General features: G+C 35.3%; 2 protein-coding genes across 2 annotated transcripts in view; both read right to left on the bottom strand.

Annotated features, from left to right (window-relative positions):
* Window positions 1–12,356, bottom strand: part of TSKU (tsukushi, small leucine rich proteoglycan) — a 167,963-nt gene that overhangs the window by 56,268 nt on the left and 99,339 nt on the right. The window lies entirely within an intron of this gene.
* Window positions 1–12,356, bottom strand: part of ACER3 (alkaline ceramidase 3) — an 84,882-nt gene that overhangs the window by 22,945 nt on the left and 49,581 nt on the right. The window contains exons 6-7 of the mRNA XM_081153084.1: window positions 10,337–10,372; window positions 2,772–2,830 (exon numbers count right to left, since the gene is read on the bottom strand). Coding sequence (XP_081009210.1) covers window positions 2,772–2,830; window positions 10,337–10,372 — 95 coding nt within the window. The remainder of the gene's footprint in view (window positions 1–2,771; window positions 2,831–10,336; window positions 10,373–12,356) is intronic.

The raw sequence follows: 12,356 nt of genomic DNA on the forward strand, positions 1-12,356 counted from the left end.
AAAGATATGTTTAAGTCCTAACACCAGTACCTCAGAATGTGACCTTACTTGGAAATAGAATCAATACAGATATAATTAGGATGAAGTTGTGCTGGAGTACAGTAGGCTCTTTATCCAATATGACTGATGTCCTTATAAAGACATGTGAAGACACAGAGACACAAAGAGAATACATGCCATGACAAAGGCAGAGACTGGAATTATGCAAGTAAAAGGCAAGGAATGCCAAAGATTGCCAGCAAACCATCAAAAGCTAGGAAGAGGTAAAGATGGATTCCCATACAGGTTTCAGAGGAAGCATAGCCCTACTGACAGCTTGATTTTTGACTACTAGCCTCCATGACTATATGATTTGTAGAGGAATTATACAGCTACAGTAAATAAGAGAGTGTGGCATTGGTGAAGAGATACACATAGATTAATGCAACAGAATTAAAAAACCCATAAATAGATCCACACAAATATACCCAAATAAATTGTAAGAAAGGTGTAAAAGCAATTCAGTAGATAAAGATAGCCTTTTCAACCAATGATCCTGGAGCAGTTGGGCATCCATAGGTAAAAAAACAGACCTCAACCTAAGCCTCATATCTTAAACAAAAACTAACCCAAAATAAATAATGAACTTAAATGTGAAATGCAAAACTATACAAAACTTTTAGAAAAAAACATAGGAGAAAATCTAGGATTTGGCAAAAGCATGACCCATAAAAAAAATTGTTAAGCTGAACTTCATCAACATTTAAAACTTTTGCCCGACCGGGCGTGGCTCAGCGGTTGAGCGTCGACCTAGGATCCAGGCGATTGGGGTTCGATTCCCGGTCAGGGCACATGCCCGGGTTGCAGGCTTGGGCTGATCAATGACTCTCTCATCATTGATGTTTCTATCTCTCTCTCTCCCTCTCCTTTCCTCTCTCTGAAATCAATAAAGATATATTTTTTAAAAAAAAATTAAAAACTTTTGTTCTGTGAATGACCCTGTGAAGTGGATGAAAACACAAGGTACAGACTGGAAGAAAATATTTGTGAGCCACAGTTGGTTTTTTTTAAATCCTCACCTGAGAATATGTTTGTATTGATTTTTTTTTTTTAAGAGAGAGGAAGGCGGAGAGAGAGAGGGAGAGGAAGAGAGGGAGAGAGAAACTTTGATCGGTTGCCTCCTGTACGTTCCCTGACTAGGAATCAAGCCCAAAATCTGGGTATGTGCTCTGACCAGGGACTCAACTCACAACCTTTTTTGGTGCACAGGAAGACATTCCAAACAAGTGACCCGGCCAGGGCGTGAGCCACATATTTGACGAAGAATTAGTACCTAGAATATATAAAGAAAGCTCAAAACTGAACTGGAAAAAAAGGAGAAACAATCCCATTAAAAAATGGGTAAAGACTCGAACAGACATTTCACCAAAGAGGATATACAGATAGCAAATAAGCACATGGAAATGTATTCGATATAATTAGATATTAAGGAAATGAGAATTAAAACCACAATGAGATATCAGTACATATACCTATGAATAGCTGAAATAAAAAACAGTGACAACGCCAAATGTTTGCAAGGATGCAGAGAAACTGGGTCACTCATACACAACTAGTGGGAATGTAAAATGGTAGAGCCACTCTGGAAAACAGTTTGGCAGTTTTAGGAAAAACTAAACATAAAACTACAATATAACCTAACAACTCCAGTCTGGGCATTTATTCCAGAGAAATAAAAACTTATATTCACATAAAATCATGTAAACAAATATTCATAGAAGCTTTATTTATTATAGTAAAAAACTGGAAACAATCCAGGTGTCATTAAACAGGTGAATGGTTAAACTGTGGGATATCCCTATCGTGGAATACTGCTCAACAACAGAAAGGAATAAACTACTGACACACTCAACAACTTATATTAATCTCCAGTGAATTATGCTAAGTGCAAAAGGCCAATCCCAAAGGTTTCATACATTATATGATTCAATTTATATAACAAATATTCTTTGAATAAAAAAATTATAGAAATGAAGGACAGATTAGTGGTTGCCAGGGGTTAAGAATATGGGGTAAAGGCACCAGTGGGAGGGAAGTAGATGTGACTATAAAAGGTCAACATAGGGAGTGGTAACAGAACTGTTCTGTATCTTGACTCTATCAATGTCAAATCCTGGTTGTAATATTGTACTATAGTTTTGAAAAACGTTACCATTGCAGGAAATTGATAAAGGGTACCAATTTCTTACAAATGCATGTACTTCTACAATTACCTCAAAATAAAATTTTAATTAAAAGAATAAAACTAAGTCATACTATTTATTTATTGAGTCCCTACTGTATGGCCAGGCCCTATGTAAGGTACTCATATGAATATTTATTTAATCTTCATAAACTCTATAAAGATTATAACTTTTCCTAAATATTTCTGGAACACTTGATTTTTGTGTGACATTAATAGCTTTCCTTAAAAGGTGTTTGAGAAACAAAAATTTTTTTTACTCTAGAATTTTTAAAAGCCTTTAATATACTTGTACATTATAAACAAAAAGAGGCCATAAGACATAGTTTTGCTCAAATTTCTTTAATTCTGGACCTCTTGTTTTCACATGATGCTAATGACTTGCTTAAAGAACTAGTATTCCTTGTGATTATACCATAATAAATGTTGGGTTATAGTTTTCAATGAACATCCCTGCTGGAATTGGGTTTTATGTGTTATTTCAATTTAGGCTATAGATTTACCATCTGAATGTACTCTAATCATAGTGTTCATGATCCAAACTACTTACCATGTAACAATATAAATAGATCGAAGTACTAATGTGAAGACCAACATTCCATACATGACCTAAATAAGAAAAGAAAAAATGATGTTAGTAAAATCATTATTTTTTGGCAAAGGAAGGACATTTTGCCTACAAAAATAGCCCTCTCAATTCAATGTAAACATTTATTATCCTTCATCACATTTTAAAAAATTTTTCAAAATATGTAATTATATAATTAAGAGTCACGCTAACCCTTGAGGAAAAATTCAGAGCCTTCTTGTAAATAACCAGTTATCAGAAATCCTATGTCAATTTTAGTTCTGTGGTTATGTGAAATTTTAAGTATCTGCTGAAACCTGAACAAATGCTGAAATTTTGCCTCACACTCCCTAGATCCTTCCCTTCTCTTTAACTTCCCTTTCAGCAACTTATTCTACTTTCCATTTTATAACAGTATAACTATGAACTCCTCTTTTAAACTCTCCTAAATGTTTCCGTATTCATATATGGGTGCTCTCACTGCATTCTTTCTCTCATTCCTAGTCTCCAAAGAAAGTGGTGCCCATTTCTTCTTGACTGAATTTAATCTAATTTGGGTTCTTTATTTTACAAATGTGCTTCCACATCTTCCGAGACTTGGCTCCATCAACTAACCTCTTTTTTTCCTATATGGGGCCCTGTGTAAGTACTAGTAGCTAGAAAATTGAACCTAGTGGAAAAATTGAACTTTTAAAAGTGTGAATTATTAAATACAAAAAATTGCATAGGACATAAATGAATACTTAACTAATACTTACAAAGTCAACAGCTGGGAGAGTACCATTCATGGCAAGAAATGGATCCGGGTTAATACCTAGAAGTGCTGCATGTATCTCTTCCCAGTGCAACCCTCTCCCCTCCTCCTTAGAGGAAACCATTTTCCTGACTTTTATAATAAACATTTTCTTGCTTTTCTCTACATATTTACTAACTTAAACTTGTCTCCTAAATATGCAATCCTAAATATTTGGTTTTTGAATTTTAATAGAATTTGAATTTACAGTAGAATAATATTGCATACATTTGTTTTTGTGTTGTCTTTTCAAATTCAGTTATGTTGTGTATGTAGCCTTAGTTCATTCATTTTTTTATGTTATATACTATTTAATTGGATAAACATGCCACAATTTACCCATTCTTGTGCTGATGAACATCTTCAGGTTATTTCCAATTTCACTGCTATGAACATTCTTCTTCACATATCCTAGTGCACATTTACACAAATTTACCTAGGGTATGTACTTAGGAATGCAATTGCTGGGTCAGAGGATATACATATTATCAAAATTACTAAAAAATGCTAAAATGTTTTCAAAAGTGGTTATACCAATTTTGACTCCAACCAATGTGTATGAGTGTTTCTTTTGTGCCACATAATCACCAACACATAGCAGTCAGGCTTCTAAGTTTCTGTTAATCTCTGTGGTTTTTAATATGTATTTCCCTGATTATGGTTGAACATTGTATGTTATGTTTACTGGTTATTTGATGTCTATTTTTCAAACCTATTTTTACATTTGCTTGTCTGTCACTTTCTTATTTGTTCCTTTTTTAAGTTTAAAAACTTTTAAAATTGCCCTGGCCAGTGTGTCTCAGTTGGTTTCGATATATGAGTCATCTCATATATGGAAAGAGATTTAGGCATTTGGAGTTTGTAATGGATTCACTCATTGTATTAATGACAATCAACTGTTCAAGCATAGTAAAGAAACTCTAACAGAAAAAGCAAAGGGATCTAGATTTTCTATTATCTGATTACTGCTTCACTATATAACCTTGAACAACTTCATTTATCTTGGCTTTGGATTCCCATTTGTAAAATGAAGGGACTTAACGAGGTGACAGTGGTTTCATCTTCCTATAATTATAGTCAAACGAGGATGTAAGAGGCACTTTATTTGGGGACTTAATATAAGTTATTCTTACATGATAAGGTTGGTGCTTCCTACATAATTAAGTGCTAGTTTAAATACTAACAAGCTAAATGTAGATATTACATTTAGCAATATAACTATAAAACAATGACACAAGTCTCATAAAGCAATGAGGTCTATTGGTGGTAAAAATATAGTTTTTACAGATATTCAGAGCTGGTTTAAAATCCTAATTCATCCTACATAAAACTGCCAAAATTATCTGAAATAAATCTTACGTCATGCCTCTGTCAATGGCAAAAGCATAAGATCTAAGCTTTAGCCTGACATCCAGTGCTTCACAATTTGGTTCCAGTTTTCCTTTCTCTTCTCATGTTATGCAGGAGCTTGTATTTTAGCACAGGATTTTCCAAATAATATTACCCAGAATACTATTGTGCTGGGAGATGCTAAGAGATACTCTATGAGAAAGAATTCTACAGTCAAATAAATTGTGCTCAGATGTCATCTCCTGTGTGAAGCCTTCCTGAAATCCTTCTATAGATATTACTTAATCTCTTTTTATTCCCAAAGTACTTCACTTATTTTTGACTTTGGGTAGTTTTTAAAGTGGATAACTGAATTCTAGTTTACCTCAAGTAAAGCATAGCTATACTTAAATTTTACATATTTAATCTTAACTTTCTAATAAGTTCATCATTGCACTAAAATCTAAACAGCATTTTTTCATTCTTTTAAAAAAATGTATTTTTCTGATAATAAATTAGATTCCAAAGTAATCTGCTACAGGGGCATCATCACATGGAAGACATATCGACTTTGAAATTAAAAAGACCTGGGTACAACATCTAGCTCTGCCGCTAACTAGATGAAAAGCATTGGGTAGCCCTGGCCAGTGTGGCTCAGTTGATTGAGCAAAGTCCACACACCAAAAGGTCGGTTTAAGCCCTAGCCGGTTTGGCTTGGTGGTTAGAGCACTGGCCTGCAGACTGAAGGGTCCCTGGTTTGATTCCAGCCAAGGGCACGTACTTCAGTTGCAGGCTAGATCCCTGCCTCACTGGGGCATGTGCAGGAGGCAACCAATCGATGTGTCTCTCTAACATCTGTTTCTCTCTCTCTCTCTCTCTCTCTCTCCCCCCTCCCTCTTTGAAAAGCAATGGAAAAAATATCCTTGGGGAAAGGTTGGTTCGATTCCCAGCCAGGGCTATGGGGTGTGCAGGTGGCAGCTGATCGATGTTTCTCTCTAGCATCAATGTTTCTCTCTCTTTCTCTCTCCCTCTCTCTCTAAAATCAATAAGAATATATTTTTTTAAAAAATTGGACAGATTACTTAACCTTTCTGACTCTTAGTTATCTCATCTACAAAATGAAGATGATAATTTCCATACAGGTTTGATTTTTTAAGATAATAGGTAAGTAAATCCATATAAACTATATGAAAGAATATACAATATTTAGCACGTAACAGATATTTAAAAACGTCAGCTTCTTTTCCAAGTGTGCTTACACAGTAGTTTCCTTACATCTCTAATTTGTAATGAAATGGCACAAATGGAACATAATAAAATTTAAACAAATCTGTTTAAGTTCCTGTCTAGAAACAATCTTGAGGAGACATCACTTTGGCAGGAAGATTTTAAGCAACAGTACTCTTTGAGACATTAGATGAAATGACATCTGAGATATTCAAGTATTGATTTGTTAATTAGCTGCTTAAAGAGGGTTCACTAACTTTTTATTTATTTTCTGAAAATATATTTTTTTGTTGATATCAGAGAGGAAAGGAGAGGGAGAGAGAGAAACATCAATGATGAGTAATCAATCAGCTGCTTCCTGCACGCCCCCTGCTGGGGATCAAGCCAGAAACCCAGGCGTGTGCCCTGACCAGGAACTGAACCTCAATCTCTTGAATCATAGGCTGATGCTCAACTGCTGAGCCACGCCAGCCAGGCATAACTTTTTAAATATTTTACTTCATATATGCTTTTTTTTGTTTCCTTATTTAAGATACATGAGTGTTTCTATTGAGTGTGGTGGCTATTCAAAGTGTATACTTTACACTTTGCAAGACTATCAAATTATATAGATAGTATTTGGCTCTCTTTTGAAGATGTTTGGATCACCTTATATTTAATATGGTAAAGCAGAACTGTTATCAGTAATTCCTCCCTCTGGGAAGCTAATCTAATTAGTAAGACAATCATCCTGGTTGTGGCAGATATTTTTAAAGTATTTATTGACTCCTTCCTTCTAACAGTATATCACTACTTACCTCTCTAGGCCCAACTCAAATATCTCCTTTCAGAAGCTTTCTGTTATTATCACAGGCAAAAATGTGTGCATCACCTTACATTTTAATATGTACTTTTAGTATCAAACTGTACTGTGTTCACTGCCTTGTGTTTTTATTATATTAATTATTTTTATATTATTCTTGTGAACTAATAGTTATTTTTTTGAACATTTTACAGGTGAGGAAGTTGAAGAATAGTCATGGCAAGAAATTTGCCCATGGCAAACAAAGTGGCAAGAAGTCAAAGTGGTATAGAAATCAAGATTCCAAACTCTCAAGCCAGGGCTTCTTTAGATTGGACAACGTTGCTTTTCCCTCCTTTTCCATTGTTTTTAAGATCTTAAACGTTGTTCTAAATCGTCACAAATTCCAAAACAATTTTCCACTTAAGAATTCCAAAATAACTTTTCTTAAGTTTCTATACATAAGAACATCAGCAGTTAGAAGCCTGTGGGCTTAGCCTCTAAGCAGCCTCTCCTCCTCCTGCCATCCCAGCCAAGCCAGGCACCACCATGAGGGTTTTCTACATTCTGTTGCTACCTGTCTGCCTACTCTTCTCCCAGATGGCCCCAGCCATTGGCCTTCTTACGGGACTATGCCACAGGTATTCAGAATACCAATGTTCCAAAAAGGGAAGGACCTGCCACTTTTCCCTGTGCCCATTCTACACCAGGATTGAAGGCATCTGTTACAAAGGGAAGGCCAAGTGCTGCCTCTGAGCTGGGAGATGTAGGAGAAAGACACAGAAGCCATGTGAACTATTTGTAAGCATTGTTTTAATAAAAGACCTTAAAAAAAAAAAAGAACATCAACAGTTATACGAAAGAATGCAAGCAATACTCCGAACTTTGACAAATAGAAGAATCTCAGAAAAAGCAGTTTTCTTTTAAGAATGATATCCAGAAAATAAATATGGATAGATTTTTTTGAAAGCCATAAATATAGATAGTTTCTCTTCTAATTACTTAGCAGATCAGCATAGGATATTCTAGATTAGATATTTGAGGCAAAGGCCTCTTTAAATAAAGCTTTACAACAGCAAGAAATACTACTGCATCACAATAGTGGGCCATTTTACCTACCTTGCTTTTTAAGACTAGAGTAAGTAATAATTTAGCTACATGGAATAGATGTACTTTGTAATCCTCTCGAGTCGTCTAAGACAGACTGTGCCCTTCTCTACATAAGCACCACTTTTACATATTTATTACAAGACATATATACTAAAAAATTTTTGTTACATGTCTATTTTCCTGACCAGTGAGCACCTTGAGATCAGCAGCCATACCTTATTTGCCTTGCTATATTAATATTAGTTAATGTTTACTGAGTGTTTACTATGTGCTAAAGGTTTTTTATATTCATATCTCATTTAATCCTCAGACAACTTTAGGAGATTATTATACCAATTTTAGGTAGTATAATAAGCTCTTCAAGAGCAGGGACCTCTTTATTTCATTTGCTAATATATCTCTTGTGCCTAGTACAAGGCCTGGCACTTAAAAAGCTCAAAGAAGTTAAGTAACTTGTCCAGGGTATACAGCTAGTAAGTGGAGAGACTTGATTAGAATCCAGGTCTGTCTGACTTTAGATCTTAAAGTCTTACTCTAATGTCTTTTTAATTCCAACTTCCAGCTCAGAATTTGGTACTGAGAAGGTACACAGTGGACACCTGTTGAATTAATGAATATGTTCTACCTTCAGGTTGCTTATCCACTTCACCCTAGCATTCTCCTACTTCTTCACTTCTCTATTCTGATTTTTAATCTCTAAGCCTAGGATATAAGCCATAGCTATAAGCTTTAATTCTACCTCCCATCCTATCAGCAAACATTACCCTTCTACACAGAGAAGAAAATATTTATTACTGGAAAAACACATAGAAATTACAGCATGGGATATTATATGAATAGTTTACTTTTCTTATATAAACAATGTCAAATAGGTCTAAAATGGAAAATTGATGGTCATAAACTTACAAAAATAAACCTCATTTTCCAAATTTTGTTTTTTTTGTGGATTTTTCTCTTCTAAAGGCAAACAAAAACTATTTTTCATATAAACTTCATTTTTTACACTGTCAATAAATCTTTCTAAATAATGACATCGCTTCAAGCTATAATAAACAGGGAAGTGAGCTGAAGGTTGTCCTCTCCTGTAACATCCACTTTAGTATGTCTACTTTCAGCTGGTCTGTAGAAAAGCAAGGCACAATAATGTGGTTTTGGAATTTATTTTAAAAAACAGATTTCAGCCCTGGACAGGTAGCATAGTTGGTTCAAGTGTCGTTGTGATACGCCCAGGTTGCAGGTTTGATCTCTGGTCAGGCTACATATAAGAATCAACCAAGGAATGCATAAATAAGTGAAAAAACAAACAATGTTTCTTTCTCTCTCTCCCCTTTCCTCTCTCTTAAAAATAAATAAATAATAAATAATAAATAAATATATAAAGTCTGACATCTCTGTTTAAAATAAATAAAAAGTAAAATAACAGATTTCAGGTAGATGATTATTGTCTGGCTTCAGTTAAAAAAAGTTATAGGAATATTTACTTATTATTTAGGCAAAAAATAATCTAAAACTACAAGGTCCCTGGCACTCCTGAAATGTGTACTTATTTATTTCTTTATTTTCATTTACTAGTTTGTTAAAACAGTGGTGACAGGAGACAAATCTAGGTTATAATCCTGGCTTTGCCTCTTAATAACTGTGTAACCCTGGGGCAAATTACTTAATATTTCTGAGCTCATTTTCCTTATAACTCAGACAATAATCCCTAATTTGCGGGGCTGCTGGGGAGATTAGTCTGTGTAACAATGAGCATAGTGCCAGGCACATGGTAGCACTCAATAAACAATAGCTCTCTTTTGTTAGGGTCTGCTACTTTATTTCATTCTGGTTTCATTATGGGATGCACTTAAATCATTATTTCCTACAGCAAAGTTTCCTGTGTTTGCTTCCCTCAATTTAAGTAACACTCTACTTCAAAAATTTTATTAAAATATATATTAGGGGGAAAATATTCAAGGACTTTTCTGTCTATCTTTTCTAGAAAATGTTATAAAAAGACTTTATATATATATGTGCATAAGGCTTCCTGTTTTTTTTCTACTTATAAGAGCAATGCTGCACTTGCATTACTGACTACCAACAGCCAGGTGTCCTGGGCATTGAATGTTCCACGTAGAGTCCTGTTACCTACAGCTGGCTCCTGTAGGCACTTGAGTTTGCAACCTCTGTTTTCAACACTGAATTTTCTTAAGACATCTACCATTTCATTTTCAAAAGTTGTATCTACATATTATTTACCAGAAAAGGAAAACACAAGCAGGCAAGTATTATTAACCATTCAAATGTGTAATAATTTTTAAGAATTACCTGATGGAATACAGGCTCCTTTACCTTAAGGTAAACCTGCAAAATATTAAAACACATGTGAATGAAGTGCAGTAAGGAGGGAAAAAGAAAACCTATTCCAACAATTCTGCAAATCCCAACCTCTCCTGCTTCCCTAATTCTGCTACATAGATCTGACTCCAGTCATATAAAACCAATCAGATTCGGTGGCAACACCACAGGAGAGCTAGTACCTACAGCTGGGCCTTCCCCAGTGCTAGCTTTACCATGGTAAACTACATGTTTCAAAGTTGTTGTGGATGGCTCTGGCCTCTTGGCTTCACATCAGCATCAAAGAGAGGCAAAGATACAGGGACACTCATGATGGCTAAAGAGGTTATTCCTGACAACCCTGTAGCAGATCTGTTCTATAGTAGAAAGAACACTGGCCTTAGAGTTAGAGACACAAGATAAATTTCAGACTCTGCCATTTACTTGCTACATGGTTTGAGCAAGTATTAGTGGCATCGCAACCAAAAGACCAATTTTTCCTTATCAGGATAAAGGGAATAATAGTGGTTAGAAATAAGAAACTAAAATATGTAAAAGTAGCCCAGCCAGTGTGGCTCAGTTGGTTGGGCCTCAGACCATGCACCGAAGGGTTGCCTGCAGGTTTGATCCCTGGTCAGAGTACATGCCTGGGTTGCGGGCTTGATCCCTCCTAGAGGGTATGAGGGAGGCAGTGGGTCAATATCTCACTCTCACATCGATATTTCTCTCTTCCTCTTTCTCTAAATATCAATAAAAAAATCTTTAAAAAAACACATAATAGTGTCTAGCATAACAGGTGCTCAGTAAGTGAAAATATTTAAAACAAATCTCTTGTGCCTCTGCTTCCCCAAACCTCTAACTCACTCACCTAGATGTGTTCCCAGTTAACACAAACCCTAGTTTTAGGCTCTAATGTCATGTGGGTGGTTAAGTTCAATGGCTACTCAAGATATAGCATGCATTTATTGCATTATAGGAGTACATCTTTAAAATGACATGGTAGAGAGAATCAAAATTCAAGTCAGAATCTTGAAATGACTCCCATCACTTACATGATAAAGTCCAAATTTCAAAGCCTTCCATGATCTCATTCCTGCTTTTCTGTTTGGCTTCACTGCTCTCCTCTTGTCTTTTTCATTCTAGGCTCTAGAAAGTATGGTGCTTCCCCAAATGTGCTAATTTCATGCCTCTCTATCTTTAAACATGCTGCTCTTCACTTTGTTCAGAAATCCTCTCCTGCTGGCAAACACTCATCTTTCATGATTCAGTTCAAACTATACCTCTTTCTTGAAGCCTTTTCTGATCCTTTCTCTGTTCAGCAAAAGCAACCACTCACCTTCCTCTGTACCCTCACTGTCCATGTACACATAGTTCTATGCCTAAGGACAATGTAGTTGTCTATTTAGAAATGCTTCACCACACTCTTGTCCAAGGACCTGGTGAACTCCTAATCATCAGTTAAAACCCAGCTTAAAATGCCTTCTCTGTGGAGCTTTCCTTGACCCACGTCTAGCAATCCTCATTGATACTCCTTCATTTCATCATTGTATAACTAGTTTTTACCTCCATTATTGCAATTATCATCTTTTGAAGAATTCTCTGTTTACATGTTTGACTTCCCTATTAGAATGTACTCCTCAAGCAAAACAACTGCTTCTCAATCATCTTTATATTTTCTACTGCCTGATATGGAAGGTTTGTAATAAAAGTTTGTGAAATGGGTATCTCTTTATACAAAATGCAGTTCACTTGAGGTAAAAAAGCACTTGGGTAGGCTAAGAAGTAACCAGTTATCTCAACTTAGTAGGAAAAGGTTAAAAAATAGTCATATGAGACTCAATAGAGCAGAGTGAATCTCTCTTTTTTAACAAACAGAAGGCAATATATCCATCCATGAGAAAAAGTTCATTTTTCCCCCATTTCTACTAAATATGAGCATTTTGGTTTTTCCCCAGTTTTTTTTTTAAACCAGAGTTTTAAAAAGTTGTTTCAACGTTTTGTTGAGAAATAA

The sequence above is a fragment of the Miniopterus schreibersii genome (assembly GCF_964146895.1).
Source record: "Miniopterus schreibersii genome assembly, chromosome: 12".
NCBI lineage: Eukaryota > Metazoa > Chordata > Mammalia > Chiroptera > Miniopteridae > Miniopterus > Miniopterus schreibersii.